The sequence below is a fragment of the Colias eurytheme genome, chromosome 13 (genome assembly GCF_061535395.1).
Source record: "Colias eurytheme isolate Ceu_HAF_F1 chromosome 13, ilColEury1 Martin Lab GWU primary, whole genome shotgun sequence".
In the NCBI taxonomy this organism is placed as follows: Eukaryota; Metazoa; Arthropoda; class Insecta; order Lepidoptera; family Pieridae; genus Colias; species Colias eurytheme.
The window spans coordinates 3,786,674-3,806,271 of record NC_142992.1 but is presented as its reverse complement, the minus strand read 5'-3'; the positions used below and the strand labels follow the sequence as shown (position 1 = coordinate 3,806,271).

Below are 19,598 nucleotides of genomic sequence, written 5' to 3'. Positions count from 1 at the left end.
GTAATTAAATGGTTTCAAAAATCAGAAGAAGCGGGTTTACATGTAAACCAATACACTTATAACCAAATAAACAGCTGTAAAAAATACCCGTGGTTCGACGCTTGTTTACAGCAGACATTTTAGATTTCATACTTTACACGTTAAGAAGATAAAAACAAATTTGATTTATTTTAGACTGGTCGTACTTTAGCGATCGAATACGCAGTTCCCATAACATTAAGAAACATGGCATACTTTAAACAAATTAAAATGATTCATGAAAATTCTTTCTTGTTAATTTCAGCCTTGAATTACGGCTCTAATGAAAGTTATCTCAAAAACAAGAATATGTCAGCAATTCTCTAATAAGCCGACCAAATTGAAAAGGTCACGTAAAAGCGACTGCACCGTACGTACGGGTAATCTTCGCAAATTAGCAGCTTGGTAACCGATGTTTTGTACAGTTAAGCAGAAAAACGTTATTCGTGAAGCCGATTTTTTAATATTTTTTAAGTGCAGTACCATATTACACAATTTTTACTAGTTAATAAAAGTGTAATATCATAGTGTATAATTTATAGTGTGATTTAAAACAATACAAACATATATACATGTAGCTATATTTTTAGTACTTAATTTGTTGTTTCTGTTAACCCTTAAATGGACAATGTTGTTTTTAAACAACATACTAAACATCACAGATAAAATTATCTTTATTTTATTTTTTTGTTAATTTTGACAACTAGTTCTTATTTCTGAACGAATTTTGTACTTTTTTTAATGTTGGCACTATCCAATATTTTTATGCATTTAAAAATAAATGAATGTCAAATGTCACTTTGAAGAAAACTTTTCTAGTGGCGCGAAACTAAGTTTTGAAGCTGTGTTCGGACTTTGATAAAATATAATGTAAGTATATAACATATTTTTATTTGCTTGATTATATCTTCAATTACATGTTCATGTTGTAAAACATTGAAAATTACTTGATGCTACTGTCGAATTACGCGAAATCTGGTATGTTGTAGGAAAACTACAATGCGCATTGCCTGCTAAATAAATGCATGTTTGGTGAAGGGTTTTTATTTTGCTTTTCAGCATGCCGCGATTACTAGAAAGCAAAATTACAAAGTATTTAGAAACTCTTGAAGATTCAGAAGATGGCTTAGACGGCTCGGACTCCGAAGTAGAGGATGAAGGTCACTATTATCAAACAGCTCGAGATGTTCTTCGGGACCTTGAAAATAGTGATGAAGGTGAGAATGCCCAGTCTGATGAAGTGGATGCTGATCCTCCTCTCGTAATTGACAACGATCAAAATATGCCAGACCCTCCTATTTTGGAAGCCGGAGAAGCAGTACCCCAGAGTAGATCACAAGGGATTTCTAAGCGACCTCTGGTTTGGCGAAAACGGAATCTTGTTACTGCTGAAGACAGCCTTATTTTGAAGAGCCACAAGTGGACCATGCGCTTATTTTATCATTTCCTGGACCTCGCAGTTATAAATTCATGGGTTATGTTCAAGAAGGTAAATAATATAAAAGGAAATGATCAACTTCTCAATTTGGGTACATTTAGACTAGAACTTGCCGAAACCCTCTGCAAATTGGGTCTACCTGCAAATGGCGCTAAACGTGGTCGACCTAGTGGGAGCACAATACAAAGAGAACTTGTAATGAAGAAGTTCCGAGGACCAGCTCAAGCAATTCCTTTGAAAGACGTCAGATTGGATCAGACATGTCATTGGGCAGTTTGGCTGGATAAGCAGCAGAGGTGCAAATTCCCGAAATGTTCAGGATTTACGTTGAAAATGTGCCAAAAATGTCGTGTATCTTTATGTGATACGAAAAAAAGCAATTGTTTTTATAAATATCATAATTTAGAATAAATAAACACATTTCAAAAACAATATCCACTCTTATTTTACCCATACTTGCAAAATGTCATTGAATGCGCAATGTAGTTTATAAACAACACTCACATTATTGCAAAAAAAAAATAGTAAATTCATGTCTAGATTTTTTTACCCATTTTTCCTAGACAGTAATACATGTCTATTACACAAATATATTTTTTTAAAACGTAAAAAAAAAATCGTCCATTTAAGGGTTAAACCAAATGTTTTATTTTGATACCACAACGCAAAGCCACGCTAAAAACGTTTTTACGTTCTTGATGCTAGTCAGAGCAGCGCGTTTATTTTAACTAACCTGACCAGAAAACTTTTGTATTCAACTGTACTAACAAAACATCTATATTATCCTGTTCATTTCAGATGGTTGTGCTTATGTATGGTGCGGTCGCTTTTATGTGACCTTTTCAATTTGGTCGGCTCATTAGAGAATTGCTGACATAATCTTGTTTTTGAGATAACTTTCATTAGAGCCGTAATTCAAAGCTGCAATTAACAGGAAGGAATTTTCAGGAATCATTTTAATTTGTTTAAAGTATGCCATGTTTCTTAATGTTATGGGAACTGCGTATTTGATCGCTAAAGTACGACCAGTCTAAAATAAATCAAATTTGTTTTTATCTTCTTAATGTGTAAAGTATGAAATCTAATATTTCTGATGTAAACAAGCGTCGAACCACGGGTATTTTTTACAGCTGTTTATTTGGTTATAAGTGTATTGGTTTACTTGCAAACCCGTTTCTTCTGATTTTTGAAACCATTTAATTACATTGGTTTACGTCAACCAAATCAAAAACTAATGATTAAACAAATTTAAACAAATTGAGGTCTTTTATTGGTATTTTTTTTAAACTTCTGCGTTGAGCCGTTTTCGAGATCTGGGAAATCCCAAAACGTTACCGCAGCAAAATCTTAAATAACTAAAGAACTATACCACACACAAATTTTGCTATTTATAAACATTTACTACGCAACAAAAGCTATCTATTCATGTATTTGGTTCCGTGCTGAAACTAATTTTTGAAAGACGATTTTGCCTGGGTAACGTTTCAAACGTTACTCCAGCAAAATTTGTTTTTCTTAAATAACTTAAAAACTACAATTCAAACAAATTTTGCTATTAGTAAACAAATTGCTCCTCATGATACACTAATTATTTGTTTAAGTCTCATCTCTCTAAAGCAAAACATTTTGCCTGGGTAACGCACACCATGTCGCAATCGTCTACATCTTAGTACAATAAAATTTATTCTAAGAACACAATGAAATTGTATTTAATTATCACTCAATTTCAACCTCCATTTTTAAATAATGCTGTTTATTAAACTAGTGTGTAAAGAGCAGGAAAGCACATGCACAGATCTTACATCATACATCTATACGTTTGTTTGAACGCGCTAATCTCAGGAACTACTGGTCCGATTTTAAAAATTATTTCGGTGTTAGATAGCCTATTTATCGAGGAAGGCTTTGAGGAAGGAGGAAGGCTTAGGGAATTATATTTATAGAATGATATTATCATCACGCTAAGACCAAACCATTGTATCTGTACTGGGATGATATTTCAATAAATATTCCTTTAGCGACATTTCCTTGTTTTTATTTTTAAAATACATATTTATTAGGAAGTCATAGAGCAGAGTTATTTCAAAACAATCGTGAAACATTTAGAGTAAAACTTGGATACAATGTTTTCAACGTGTTAAACTGAACCAAAAAAATTGAACTAAGAAAAATTACATTTATAGAGAAGATTTTATGTATAAATATGTCATCTTATACTATTACTACAACATTAAAAGGCGGAGGACCTATGATTGTCGTTGTTTCCATACTAAATAGTACCTATTACATACGTTCGCACTTAATCTGCACCATACATAGGTGTAATATACACAACATACTATGAAGAACACTATATTAGAATTAATTAAACTATCCTCAACTTACACAAATTTGATACGTAATTTCTACAACATTCATACTTTGGTTAGCGACTAATATTTGTTTTTTTTTTGCATATAATATCCAAATAATTCATTACTGATATTGAATCCATTAGGATATATTATAACCATTTATGTAACAAGTAAAATTACAATTCTTATAAAAACGAAATTTAAACAATAAAAACTGTAAAGAATATGGATTTCTGTATAGTATTCTTCATATATGTAAAATGTAGCATATATATTACACCTACAATCTAGTACCTGGCCTAGATTTAAGGCATATTATTGAACTATAAATAGACAAGTAGTTTTCCTTACATTAAAGAACGAGAGTGGGAAAGTAAACCAAAAGAATGCAAAATAAATAAATTTATTTTCTTCCTAATCGCGTTTATTTTACCGATATGAAATTCTTATTTATAATTAATATACAAAATGTAACTTACAATAAAATTACAATTAGGCAAATATATTTTTAAAAGTTTAATTCTTGAGAGTTTAGAATTAATTTAAGTTTAAAGACAACAAATTTACATATTTTCAAGTTGATAATACATCAGTGTGTATCTTGTGTATTATTCAATTATTCAATCAATATTACAGTTACTTGCTGTTTTTGTAGTATATATTACAATAAATATTAAAAAGTAACGCAAGTCAAGGTCATGTTTTATTTTCCTTCACTCTCATTCTAAAAATCTAATTATTCATAAAATTTGAATTATATGCATTCAAAGTGTCCAACTTGTAATTGAAAGTGGCAATGGAAACCATCTATGAAATATTTATTCATAATTACATTTGGATCGATTCTTACAAAACATTTTCCCATGTACATCATACATTTTTGTGCATACAAATACATAATAAAATCAAACTTTAACAATAAGTGACCACTAATTTCATCATCATCTATACAAATATTATAAAGAGGAAAGGTTTGATTTTTTGTTTGTTTGTTTGTTTGTATGAATTGAATAGGCTCCGAAACTACTTGGCAGATTTGAAAAATTCTTTCACTGTTGGAAAGCTACATCATTTCTGAGTGACATAGGCTAGGTTTTATCCCGGAAATCCCACAGGAACGGGAACTATGCGGGTTTTAGCTAAAGCTAGTATAAGATAAATCGTTAATTTCATACTGTTTTGTTCATTAAAATATTAAGAACTGCGCCACTAAAAAATATAGTCTATACTATAATTCTCATAATCAACACATGTATGCATATAATTCAAGAAATCCCCGTTTATTTGGGGATCAGGGGTAATTCCTTAGTCTTAGACTGTTCAGTAACTATACACTTAAGCTATCAGTCATTCACTCTTGTGCTTTACTCGCTTCCGTTATGGACTCGTACTGTTCCTTGTCGAGTTCAGTCATTGTGAAGCTTCCGTCTGGTAGTAGGAGAACTACCCGCCGCGTGCCACCTGCGATAAAACAAGAGTAAATTAAAAACATTTTATTTATTAACATATAAGCTGGAATATGTTTTAAGTAATATGAGATTTTTCTTTGAGTGGTTTAACATGTTTGTCTGTGTCAAGTGTCTGATATCTGTGCAGTCTGGTAAATATGTCAAGTCAGTGTCTAGTATTAGTGAAGTTTAAGTTTCCTATCTATTATTTGCAGTCTGACGTCTGGTATCTATGTAGTCTTATATCTGACAAAATATGTGGAATTTGGTGTGTATACTGCATAGTGTATGTGCTTTAGAGACCAAACATCTAGTGTCTGGTGTTTAATATCTCTAATCTGACGTCTGCTATCTGTGTAGTCTGGTATTATATGACATGTGTGGAATCTAGTGTTTGGTGTTCGATATCTGTGGTCTGACGACTGGTATTTGTGGTCAGACGTCTGGTATTTATTTATTTGTTTATTTTTTGAAGTGAAAACTTCTTTAGCGGCGTTGAGCACTTGTTCTGTAATCTGTAATGGGTATAAAATCTCGCGTCAGGACTCAGGACACGTGACCTGATCGAAAAAGCGTAAGACGGATGGATATCAAGCATGCTCAACGTTAATAATCAAGTTTTCTCTTCTGCCGTGCCCGGAGTGCAACCCGTCTTTTTTTATTTTGTATCTGTATCTGGTGCGTCTGACAGGTATTGTATGTACGGTGGTCTGACGACTGGTATCGGTGGTCTGACGACAGGTATCTGGTGCGTCTGCCAGGTATTGTGTGCACGTACCGGGCGAGGGCAGGTCGGCCTGCACGAGCTGCGCGATGACCTGCGTGGCGTCCTCCCCGGGCTCGCCCTCCACCTGCACGGCCACCTGCTGCAGCCGTCTGGTATCTGGTGCGTCTGCCAGGTATTGTGTGCACGTACCGGGCGAGGGCAGGTCGGCCTGCACGAGCTGCGCGATGACCTGCGTGGCGTCCTCCCCGGGCTCGCCCTCCACCTGCACGGCCACCTGCTGCAGCCGTCTGGTATCTGGTGCGTCTGCCAGGTATTGTGTGCACGTACCGGGCGAGGGCAGGTCGGCCTGCACGAGCTGCGCGATGACCTGCGTGGCGTCCTCCCCGGGCTCGCCCTCCACCTGCACGGCCACCTGCTGCAGCCGTCTGGTATCTGGTGCGTCTGCCAGGTATTGTGTGCACGTACCGGGCGAGGGCAGGTCGGCCTGCACGAGCTGCGCGATGACCTGCGTGGCGTCCTCCCCGGGCTCGCCCTCCACCTGCACGGCCACCTGCTGCAGCCGTCTGGTATCTGGTGCGTCTGCCAGGTATTGTGTGCACGTACCGGGCGAGGGCAGGTCGGCCTGCACGAGCTGCGCGATGACCTGCGTGGCGTCCTCCCCGGGCTCGCCCTCCACCTGCACGGCCACCTGCTGCAGCCGTCTGGTATCTGGTGCGTCTGCCAGGTATTGTGTGCACGTACCGGGCGAGGGCAGGTCGGCCTGCACGAGCTGCGCGATGACCTGCGTGGCGTCCTCCCCGGGCTCGCCCTCCACCTGCACGGCCACCTGCTGCAGCCGTCTGGTATCTGGTGCGTCTGCCAGGTATTGTGTGCACGTACCGGGCGAGGGCAGGTCGGCCTGCACGAGCTGCGCGATGACCTGCGTGGCGTCCTCCCCGGGCTCGCCCTCCACCTGCACGGCCACCTGCTGCAGCCGTCTGGTATCTGGTGCGTCTGCCAGGTATTGTGTGCACGTACCGGGCGAGGGCAGGTCGGCCTGCACGAGCTGCGCGATGACCTGCGTGGCGTCCTCCCCGGGCTCGCCCTCCACCTGCACGGCCACCTGCTGCAGCCGTCTGGTATCTGGTGCGTCTGCCAGGTATTGTGTGCACGTACCGGGCGAGGGCAGGTCGGCCTGCACGAGCTGCGCGATGACCTGCGTGGCGTCCTCCCCGGGCTCGCCCTCCACCTGCACGGCCACCTGCTGCAGCCGTCTGGTATCTGGTGCGTCTGCCAGGTATTGTGTGCACGTACCGGGCGAGGGCAGGTCGGCCTGCACGAGCTGCGCGATGACCTGCGTGGCGTCCTCCCCGGGCTCGCCCTCCACCTGCACGGCCACCTGCTGCAGCCGTCTGGTATCTGGTGCGTCTGCCAGGTATTGTGTGCACGTACCGGGCGAGGGCAGGTCGGCCTGCACGAGCTGCGCGATGACCTGCGTGGCGTCCTCCCCGGGCTCGCCCTCCACCTGCACGGCCACCTGCTGCAGCCGTCTGGTATCTGGTGCGTCTGCCAGGTATTGTGTGCACGTACCGGGCGAGGGCAGGTCGGCCTGCACGAGCTGCGCGATGACCTGCGTGGCGTCCTCCCCGGGCTCGCCCTCCACCTGCACGGCCACCTGCTGCAGCCCGCCCGCAGACCCGCCCGGCATCAGCTGCGCGAGCTGCGACGGGTCGATTGTCAGCACGTCCTATAGTACAAACACGATATTAATTAGCTTTAAATACATATTGTTATTGAAGGATCAATCGTGATACGATTGTATGGGAGTTAAATTTCGGCCAATGTTGGTTATATAACGCAACACACATCAAAAAGTACATTACTTTATAAACTTTATCAATATTTTCGCTGTCAAGAAGTAAATTGTCTAGTGAAGATATTTTTTCAATTTATACCTTTGAATCATATATTTATAAAAAAATATCTATTCCAAAAGCTTTAGTTAAATTATAAGAAATTGCTGTAAATTATTCGACAAAAAGAAGTAAACGCACCTGTCCATCCTCTCTTGTAACATACGTCACACCTTCCCCGTCACCCTCAGCCCCGCCCTCCACGCCCTCCACTGTGCCTTGCACACCTTGCGTCGACACTAGTAGCGTCTGTGAACATTTCATTACATTATTGATTGCAATGTCGCGGGTAACATTTCTGAGGGATTGTAATCTAAAAGTGTTTACATTTTTTTGGTGCCATACATAAATTTTATTATGTGTCTAGTGTATCATGCCACATCTGCAGTCAGACGCTTGGTATTTCTGGAGTCTGATGTGTCTGGTAGGCATTCATTCGTATTATTTAAACTCAATACAACCGGATTAAAGAAAGTTATCACACAGATAAAACACAATCGGACTACTGTAGGTATTATTACCGTGGTTTTACACATTCACATAGCATGTACTCGCGAACAAAAAAAAACATAATAATGCCATTGAGATAATATGACACGTATGGAAGAGACACCACGAACAAAATCTGTGCGCCATTTTTTTGCTCTAACTAAGTTTTAAAAATTATTATCTAGTTATTAATAACTTTCATCAGTAAGTACCTGATACTTACCGATGAAAGTTATTCCTTTGCACTTTTCCGTATTATTTGTATTATTTGCGCAATATCGCAACACACACGAAGGCATATTTAATGCGTTTCACTTTAAAACAAATAAAAAATGAGCGTGCAGTTACGCCATATGGCGTATGTTGAGCGGAACATAAGTGATGTAGGCGGTGTCGTCTCCATATGTCAATATATATCAATTAATAATGCTCACCTGTCCGTCCTCCCGTGTCACATACATGACCCCCTCCCCGTCCCCCTCCACGCCGCCCTCCACCCCCTCCACTCCCCCCTCCACACCCTCAGCCGCTACTAACAGCGTCTGGCCCGCTTCGTTCTCGCCGGCCACCTGCATACAATATACATTAGCTATCTATCGTTTGTATGTTTGATAGCACGTTATTTTGCAATGCAATAGAAAAAAAGAGCGTGGGCCGAGCAGACGTGTCAGAAGTGAAACGTCTTTGGCAAGACGACGTGACAATATTGCCATGGCGCGACCTTGGATATAACTACCAACGCGCCGCCTAAAGAAGTTTCAATTCAAAATGAAGGAACGACTTATGATATGTTGTATAACGTCGATTGTAATGTTTTTTGGATTTTTCGCTGTTTAGGTAACGGTGAAAAATATTTAAAATTTAAAAAGCTTACAAAAAAAACCGTTTACCCGAGAGGATTTTTTGCTATTAAAGAGGGAAAACACATTTTTTTTTTTTAATTTAATAGGAAAGCTACCTTTTTCTAGAAACACGTTTAAAAAATTACAAATATTTACATTTAACTTATACTCAATTACCTGATATAGCACTCCATCCTCCCCGCGAATCATGATGGGTGTGTGACCAGCGTGCAATAAACTAACTTCTTCACTATCATCAACGCCGACGCCCTCTTCTAACAACTGTTTCACGGCACTCGCTTCCACTTTCACTTCCGTCTATTACAACAAATAAATACGTGTAAGAGTGAAGTCCCATGTCCCCAAGTGGGGTAAGGGGCAGATGCATTATACATCTGTTTCACTGATCGATTTTCATTAGGGACAAGTAGGTATATTGAAATTTTTACTCACTCCATCTTCATCAGTAAGCATAGGTAAGGAAGGCTGCGCTCCATCGCCCTGTACCAACATTCCCGTTGTTCCACCCGGCGACATTTCCACCTGTTGAATAATAAATAATAAGAAAACATTTGTATAAAAGAAGGACTTTTCTAACAAATGTTGGTACTTATACAGTATTAAAAATACAATTCAAACTCTCTAATAAGCAAAGTAGACGATTATTGACCGCGAGGACATACGCTTTTTAAAATTTTCAAAAATAAATTAACGCAGTACAATCAGCCACGTACCTTCATGAGCATAGTAGCGGACTGCGTGGGCGGCGGGGTGGGCGGCGTGGGCGGCGTGGGCGGGGGCGAGGGCGTGGGCGGCGGCGTGGGCTCGTTCTCCGCGCGCGCGAGCCGCCGCCCCGTGAGCGGGCACAGCGTCAGCGGCCGCTCGGGGCTCGCCGGCGGCAGCGGGCCCAGCTCGCGCGGGAACGGGTCCTCCACGCCGTCCGACGAGTCAGACGACGTGTCCCACTGGGTAATGGTATAGTTCAGTTACACTTGGGATTACAATAGGTTTAAGTATAGGTCGCGTCATGTAAAAAGAACGCTGACGGTTAAGCTGCGCATTGGCGATTTATTGGTCTATTTGGTGTTATGAGGTGGTATAAGAATAACAAATATGTAGTTGCGAAGCCACGACTCGAGAGCCTACTTCAAAAATTATACAAGCAGCAAATAACTTTCGTGCTAAACTCGATACATGCGAAAACACACCCCATCACTTTCATCCAGCGTTCTTTTTTCATGACGAGTACTGTACTGTGACATTTCAGTCTACTTGAGTGAATAAACTTTCGAGTTCAGAGTTCGAATCACATTCAAAAATTGTCCAAAGCGAAATCCTATGTGTGTTTTAGACAGTTTGCGAATGTGAGATACAATAGACTTTGAACCTTAATGCCAGGACGTAAGGTGTCAATTTTAATAAGGTTATGTTATGTTTTCTTCTATCATTTCTAATCATCGAAAAGATATTGTAAAAATATAATAAGACAATTTTTATTCTATAAACAACTCAAGCAATATGTAAAATTTAATAACTTTTAAATAGTTAGCATAAGCTGTAGATTTCTTTGTCAGAACATATAAATCAATATAAAAAGCGTGCAAAAAAATATGTTAATTGTAATCTATATTAATATTTGACACGTCACATACATTTACCTTGTCGAAATCAAAGGAAACAGCCTTCTCCTTGATACGCATGAGCGTTGTAGGCGAAGACATGAACCCGCCCCGCCCGCGGCCTCTCACCGCACCGCCGCGACGCAGTAGACTGTCTCCTTGCGACTACACATACAAAATATTAATACCACAGAACATATAAAAGAGGTTAGAAAGGCATTGTAGGCGGGACAGACGCGCCAAGGATATGAGCACTGCTCACATCATCATCATGCGTATGATTCGTTCCATTTTAAATCGCGTGATCGCGCGGCGCTATGATTGGCTAGATTTTAAATTGCAAATATGTGCGTAAGCGAACTTGCGTAGACTTGGTCACACCTACAGGCGACACCGGTTCTTATAGGAACGGCGAATTATTGCCATTCTAACCTCTTTTATATGTTCTGTGATTAATACTACTGTATATTATATTCGTAAATGAATGAAATTGATTCGCAGTATAAACTACCAAAAAGTCTTAGTATGGTAAGAAGAAAACAGAAATAACAGGGAAAGCTGATAAATAAAATTGATCATAGAAATAGATCTTCTGATTCATAGTACTTCTTGAAGAACAAAAACAAATGTATAAAATTTGTTTACAAATTGCATTAAGAGTTATATTAAAAATTGACTTCATTCATATATAATATTTCCTAATAAGATTTTTTATGCTGATATTGAGGTACACATTACATTTTTCAAATGCCTTGGTACTTACTTGTGCCAATTTCTTATTGAGTATAGTAACTGGCGACTTTCCGTCAGACTGACCGCCATATGGTCTTTGTATTGTCCTCTGAATGATTTTCTGTCCAGATGGAGTTATTATTGTCTTTTCGGTGACTTGCTGTCCAGCAGGGCCATATGTTTTCTTAACCTTTTAATTCGTAAATTTATTTTAACATTGAACATAATATATTATACCAATATTTATAACATTGAAATAACAAAAAATGTGTAACATAATATATTTTTCATGGTTAATTAATTACCTGTTGTGTCATTGGTGTACTTGGTGATTGTCTCTTATTTTCTTCCATCTTCTTCTGTAAATAAAAATAATAATCATTGTTTTTTTTTACAACATACCTTAAAACATTTTAAAACAATGATATACATACCTGTTTAGCAGCCATTATTTGCTTCTTAATAACATCTTGGTCTATATTAAGGCCAGGACCAATTTTTCCAGGTGAATCGATCTTCATTATGCCAGAACTCTTTGACATTATGTACACACCTGACAACAATTATTTGAATTGTACAATTACATTTTAAGTAAACTTAACATATGAGACATAACCTAAACCAATATTGAAATTGATATTTATTATTTTATGGCATTTAAATGCTTTATAAATATAAATTTATAAAGAATTTAATCATCCCAATAGATGGCGCGCGGTGTGTCCCCAAGACACATAAAAAAAACTGAAAGAATAGAATAAATTCGATTGCTCTGGCGGGTCACGAGTGGCTGAGTTGGTCAGGCATTCTCCCCGGAATGGCGCAAAAGGATGCGGGTTCGAGTCCCGCCTCGTGATCGAATTTTTTCTATTCTTTATAAATTTATATAAACCAATATTACCTGTGCTCAAGTTAGGCATATGCTTGGGGTCAACTTTGATAACTCCCTTAATGTTAGGCATGCCCTTGCCACCAAGCCCCAGGGACTTCACTAACTCTGGATCCACATTAGACTTTGGAGACGATTGGCCATTGATAATGCTTTTTTCCACTAGAAACCATACAAATACTTTAACTAACACATTTTGACACACATTGTTAAAAATATACAACTCCTCTATACATATAATAACCACTGCCAAAACTTTTGAAAATAAACATGCCTTAAAATTTTAGTCCAAAGTTTTATAATGCACATACACTTTTTGACTAACCAAACATATTTTTTCAAAGGATTTAAACACCACACATTCAAAGAATATGTATATTAAATAAAAATTAACAACATAATAATATGTTTATCTCATCTCCAAACGAACGTTTAATATACCGAGCCATTAACTTCAATCCATATTAGTTGCCATGAAAAGCATGCACTCATTTTTAGGTTATTATAAACATGCACAGTCTACTGACTATTATCATTCAAGAATATCTAATACACTGGAGATTTCAGTATGAAAATTAACTTGTAACAAGAAAATATGACGTTGAATGACGCCTGTATGTTTTTTATCCCTTTCCTAGGTAGTTAGTTAGGTGTGAAAGGGATAAAAAGCATACAGGCTTCATTCAAGGTCATATTTTCTTGTTACAAGTTATTTATTTTATTATTTATTGCACACACAAAAGAAATAGAGACACATACAGTACAGACAAGAGGAAAATAATGTGTACAAACGGTGGCCTTATCGCTAGGTAGCGATCTCTTCCAGGCCTCTCTTCCACTCTGAAGTTAATGTTCATACTGAAATCTCCAGTGTATTAGATATAAGCTTCTTGATTATCATTATCCATTTTGGCTTATAATGTTGGCTCCCTACATAGTTTCACATTCCAAACTGACCTTTAGGCTCATCAGGGTCGGAGTAGTCATTGTCCACAGAGAGTTGTCTGGCGCGCTTGGCGGGCGGTTCGTCGTCCGCGCCGCCGCACCACGCCTTCACTTGGTCCAACGCACGCGCTTTACTACTACGTTGTAAACGGCTACAATATAAAACGTTCATGTTTTTAACGTGATAACGTTTTTAAAATCGTTTTAGTCGGGTGACATGTTCAGAAACTTGTGTCACACCAAAACCTCACGAGCGCGATCGCAGGTATAACGAGAGAGAGACGGACCGATCTCCCGTCTCATCTCGAGCGCTGCCACTGCATTATGTTATCACGTAAACATCTCGATCGTAAACCTACTTTACAAACAACCAATTTTTTTTTTATACTCATTTATCATTATGAGTGCTGTTAAAAACCTCATAAGGTTTCATATCGCGAAATTATGTTAGAAAAAGTGTACAGCATAATTTACACAAGGCCATGCTGGCTTGTCTGTAGGACTGGCGCCAGTATAAACTCTGCTTAAAATTTTGTTTTCTGTACCAATAAACAAATAAAATAAATTATAAATCTATTTAATACCATATTTTACCATTAAAAAAAATATGTTTACTATTTTATTGTCTATTAAAATATATCTAAATATGAATACAATAATATAAACATATAAAAATAAATAAATAATATCTATACAACAGTAAACATTAATCATAAAGGCTTTTTTAACTTACCCTGTAGGTGTTAATGCTGGTGTGTCATTTTTCTTAACTAATTGTTTCACAACTTGAGGCAATGGTGTACTTGTTTGTTTCACCTGTGCAAACAATTACATAAGGAATAATTAATGTATGTATTTTATATATATTAAACTGGTTATCAACTTCATTAGATTAATTTATAAATTACACATTATGATAATGAATAAAATTTTACCTGTACTGGATGTTGTGATTGTTGTTGAGCTCTTAATGCCTTCAGTTCCTTTTGCCGTGCCAATTGCTTTTCAAATGCCTCTAGTAAGTGTTTGCATGTTTCCATATTTTCTACTGGCTCCCATGTATTTTGTTCGCTGCAATTCCATATTTTAAATTAGGGCCAAGTATGCTTTGAAATTATTAAAAGCAACGAAAATCAAAATAATGTGGCTGTTAAAATAAGACTAATATTAAACATTCTTTAAAAAAAATTCCCAAATATCTCTTTGAAATACAACATTTTAGAAATACGAATTTTTTTACAGGTATGAAATTTAATTTAAATCGCTTTGTTCATATCAAAAAATATGAAATTTTATAAACAATTCGAATGTAATACCAATAGCAACAAGATATTTATTAATTATTATTTATTTAAACAACACCAAGCGCTAGACTCAAAAACAACAGATCACATACTGCGGGTAGCCCTCCCACTTGAGCAGGTACTCATAGTGCTTGCGGCGCGGGTTGAACCGCTTGGCGAGTATCTTCTCTACAACAAACTCTTGGGGTGCTGCGCCCGGCGGAGCCTCGCGCTCCGTGCGACGCGCGATACGCTCCGCTGCCGGCACGCGCTCTTGTGCACCGCGTACACTTTCTGTGTCCTCCTGCGAATTCATCATCATCATCACAGAACATATAAAAGAGGTTAGAAAGGCATTGTAGGCGGGACAGACGCGCCAAGGATATGAGCACTGCTCACATCATCATCATGCGTATGATTCGTTCCATTTTAAATCGCGTGATCGCGCGGCGCTATGATTGGCTAGATTTTAAATTGCAAATATGTGCGTAAGCGGACTTGCGTGGACTTGGCCACACCCACAGGCGACACCGGTTCTTATAGGAACGGCGAATTATTGCCATTCTAACCTCTTTTATATGTTCTGTGGTCATCATCATCATCAGCCCATACACGTTCCCACTGCTGCGACACGGGCCTCCTATAGGGTACAGGCCATAATCCACCACGCTGGCCAAGTGCCGGTTGGCGGATGACACATGTCGTCGAACTTTTGATTCTTCGACATGTCGGTTTCCTCACGATGTTTTCCTTCACCGTTCGAGCAGTGGTGACGTTACAACATGCGCAGATAAATTGAAAAATCAATTTATTTCCTGCGCGCTAGCCTGGTCTCGAACCCCGGACTTATCGATTCGAAGTCCGAGGTCTCACCACTGAGCCACCACTGCTCTCCTGAATTAATTTATATAAATTTGCAGCTACAGCTACACTTTTTGAGGGGTTAAGTGTTAATGGATAGATGGATGTGTATATATGGTGACTTTTGAGTTATTTTGAAATCTACTTGCACCTGTGGCTTCACAAATTATACTTAAACCTTCGTCAAGAACTAATCTATTAAAAGGTCACAGCAAAATTTTTTTTATACATTTGTTGATCTGAGAATATTCTTGTATACTAAGTAGTGTTAACATCCGTTCAAAATAGTTTCTACTTAGAGCTAAAAACTCAATTATAAAAAAATAATAATTTGGAAGGAGCCGCTTACGAATTATGTATGTACTTTTGCAAGCAAGTATAATTATTATACATTGTTTCATACTCCAATAATTTAAAATTAAATCTTTAATAAATAAAAATGTAATGATAAAAGGATTACTCTTGCATATTTTACTAAATTAAATTTAAGAAAAGGAAGATTGCAACCAAAGTATCAGAACCACAAAACAATTTTATTTTCTATTATTATCGAATTATTCATTTACCAAATATCACACAAATAAACAACAATCTATTGAAATTATATAAAATGTTATACCTTTGCCTTCGCAAGAGCTGAAACTGATAATTTAGAAGGAGGTTTGATTGATGGTTTTACATCATCACTTTCTTCTCCAGATGGTTGCGGTTCAATATCTTCCTACAAAATAATATATCAAATTAGAAAATAGAAAAATCTATAAATTTAAATGTATTTTTTGAAAATTCAGATAAATAAAAGAAAGTACATGCAAATACATAATTTAAAAACATTTTACGCTTTTCAAATTCTGTCTCGCCAAGTTAATCATGATGTGTGTGTGTTTGATTATTTATTATTTGAGGCATGGTCAACTAAATTAAATTCAGAGCTAGTAATAAAATACATACTTGTTTTATTTTTCTTGGTCTTCCCCTTCTTTTCCCTTCACCCGGTGTGTTTTGAACAGGAACAAGCTGATCATCTGACTTTAATTCCATCTAATTAATAAATCATATTTTATGAAAATTATTAATCTAAAAAACACATTTACTCAATTATAATTAAATAGTACTATAACCTAATAATAGCTTAGTAAACTAACTAAACACCAGTGCCGGTATAAGGGCCACTGACACCCTGGGCGAAAATATTGTGGCGCCCACTTGAGGTGTTCTGAAGGTTTGCACCAGGAGAGGCAAGAGACTCCAACTTCAGACCTTGGCGCCCCCCAGAATTTGCCATTCTGGGCTCTCTCCCCCCCCCTGACGCCGGCACTGCTAAACACTACACATACTTTTAGGGCCGATTTTTCAATGCTTGGATAAAACTTATCCGTCCAATAAAGTATTTCACAATAATATTAAAATGTCACGTAAACTGTCAAATACGGGCAATTAGAATACGTTTTTAAAATGGTAGTTTTATTCATTATTCGACAAATAAGTTTTATCCAAGCATTGAAAAATCGGCCCTTAATCTAACTTTTAAATTTTAATCAAGAACAATCTCAATTCTCAATATACTCACAACTTTAGCATGTGAGAACTTAGACAAGGACTGTACATTGGAGCCAGCGGTGATCCACGCAGTGCGCTGTGCTTCGGGCATCCTGCACCACTGCTGGTACAGTTTCCAGCTGTTATCGCCCGATGTCGCTGCGGCGTCGCGGGACGAACACTTCCATAGGAGGAACGCCCACACTTGCGACTTGCTTTCATTCTGTGGGCCAAATTTTATTAATAAACTAGATTACCGCTCGCGGCTTCGCCCGCTTTGACTAAAACCTAATAAATTATATACTAAAACCATCTTCTTGAATCACTCTATCTATTAAAAAAAACCACATCAAAATCCGTTGCGTAGTTTTAAAGATATAAGCATATAAAGGGAAATAGGGACAGAGAAAGGGACTTTGTTTTATACTATGTAGTGATTATCGTGTTCTTCTGTAGCAAACTTCTATGTGCAGAACTGAGGTTATCATGAATTTATTAATCTATCTGGCCAGAGGCTACCATATCTCTAAGTAGGACAAATATTATATCAGTTGATGTTCATTTTTTTAAATTCTAATGTATGAAAAACAATTCATTTTAATTGGAATGCCAGCTGCAGTAACAATTTAATGAATATCCGTTTAAATTTTTTACGAGGCTTGTTTACCTAAACAATCAAAAGAACCTACAAAATATTTAAAATTATCTCTATCAATTTGATTAATAGACGGTGGAAATTTTAAAAATGTTCATTAGCATTTTTATCAATGATAACAAATGAACTTACACTATCTCTAACAGGAGATTTTCCAGTACAGTTGTTTTCATCTTTGTGCTCCTTGAACTCATCAACAAAATGGAATGCTGAGTGGCACTGTCCGCACACCAGCACATCCAAGGTGGCCATTTGTTCATGGGCTTCTGCAAATAAACAGTACAAATTATTTTTGACAGTACAACAAACATTATAAACATAAATTTTGATACCCCACCCACTTCTTTTCTACAATAGCTTATAGCATACTTGCTCTGTGGCTTATAGCTATAACATAACTGTAATGAGACTCCTGTGAAAAATGTTTATTTTATTTTCTCTAGGTACAATTATAATTTAAGCTATAAATTATAAATAGGTCCATAGTCGCTTTAACTTTTTTAGAATAATAAATATGTATTATAATTTTTACCTTTTAGAGCAGTAGGATTTTTTGTCAACTCCTGGGGGTTTCCAGCTGGTATTTCTTCCGCAAGCGGCGGTTCTCCTTCTTCCATAGACGCCATTATTTCCACAGCACTATCTTTCTACAATTATTTGGATACTTTCTAAAGTTTTTACTAATTTTATAACCTAAGCTAAATGTATAGCATCAGATTCCCGCCAAACTTACATTATGAACATAATAAACCAAACATTACTACATTTTTTAGCTATATTTTCGTTAGGTTTCTGTACTTATTAATTGCAAAAATAATATAAAATCATCATTAATATAGCGAACAAGGTAATTAATTTAACAGAGACGCCTATACAATGCCGAGCCTATAACTTAGGCAGCTTCTCAACCATTATCTACTATTTATAACAAATTTTGCCTTATCTGATATTTGATATAATCACAATAAAGAATAATTTTGTTCACTTTTTATTTATATTCTCACTCACCATTTAATGTCAACAAATCAGATTTTTTTACAAATATTTAATTACAAGAATGCATGCAAAACGGAACAACAATGCGACGAGTTCCACTCTCAAATTCAATATAAAAATTTTACCGACACATTAAATATGCCACCTCGCGATGGCCGACACAATGTGTTTTCTAATCTAAGACTTTCGTTAATGCCCAATCGCAACTAAGCACGCTGATATTATTAACCAATCACGAAATAGTGATCATTTGGAATGGCATAACATACTTCTGGTAGTAGTTTTGCCGTCACAAATGGCCGACTCGACATTATGTCGACATATTTAACCGACATTTGAAAGAAACACAATTTTGCTGATAAAAACTAAAATTAACTGTAGATTAATCAATTAAAAGAAACTATAAGTTACCATAAATGCTTAACCTATCATATTCAGAGCTTTATATTGATAGAAATCATAATAATTTTATAATCAAACTCGTTTATTTTTATTATTTTGTTAACCGACTTCGAAAAAAGAAGAGGTTCTATGTTCTACTGTTATCGTGATGTATGATAAGTATATAGGCATTATATAGGGATATATTTATGTTTGTTCATGTAGGTATATATGTCGTGGCCATGGACGTATAAAAAAAGACGGACGGTATATCGCCTAAACATTGAGTGAAGCCTACTGCCTAGTAATGGCGGCGAAACATCAATGTGTGTGTGCCATGTTGCCATGGCAACAGCTTTCCTGATGACAATGGCGGCTGTATTTTTTTCTATAAATTTTGCCGTAATAATTTTGTCATTAAAACATAAAAGAAATAACTTGCTTCCCTGTGGAAGTTAATCCCTTGTGTTTTGTTATTTAAAATTGTACT

At 37.8% G+C, this 19,598-nt stretch overlaps 1 protein-coding gene across 8 annotated transcripts; it reads right to left on the bottom strand.

The window, feature by feature from the left end:
• Positions 1-4,957: 4,957 nt before the first annotated feature.
• Chro (chromodomain-containing protein chromator) lies at positions 4,958-18,863 on the bottom strand. 8 transcript variants are annotated; one of them, XM_090108996.1, is made up of 22 exons: positions 18,740-18,863; positions 18,264-18,378; positions 17,864-17,997; positions 17,108-17,299; positions 16,489-16,578; positions 16,157-16,258; positions 14,790-14,980; positions 14,329-14,464; positions 14,127-14,209; positions 13,406-13,545; positions 12,461-12,610; positions 11,994-12,112; positions 11,865-11,918; positions 11,591-11,749; positions 10,861-10,992; positions 9,943-10,173; positions 9,662-9,751; positions 9,386-9,526; positions 8,801-8,935; positions 8,019-8,126; positions 6,037-7,711; positions 4,958-5,271 (listed from the first exon to the last, which is right to left on the bottom strand). In XM_090108996.1, the coding sequence occupies exons 1-22, from the start codon at positions 18,740-18,742 to the stop codon at positions 5,162-5,164; spliced, it is 4,290 nt and encodes a 1,429-aa protein (XP_089965122.1). In that variant the 5' UTR covers positions 18,743-18,863; the 3' UTR covers positions 4,958-5,161. The 8 variants fall into 8 exon arrangements, with proteins under 8 accessions (XP_089965122.1, XP_089965123.1, XP_089965124.1 ...); XM_090108997.1 differs by having other exon boundaries at positions 10,867-10,992; XM_090108998.1 differs by having other exon boundaries at positions 16,489-16,566.
• Between the last annotated feature and the right edge of the window lie 735 nt (positions 18,864-19,598).

Coding starts and splice junctions, on each gene's coding strand:
- Chro (XM_090108996.1), bottom strand. Junction 14,465..14,789: donor AAGTGGGAGGGCTACCCGCA/GTATGTGATCTG, acceptor ATGGAATTGCAG/CGAACAAAATACATGGGAGC. Junction 10,174..10,860: donor TTGATTTCGACAAGGTAAAT/GTATGTGACGTG, acceptor ACCATTACCCAG/TGGGACACGTCGTCTGACTC.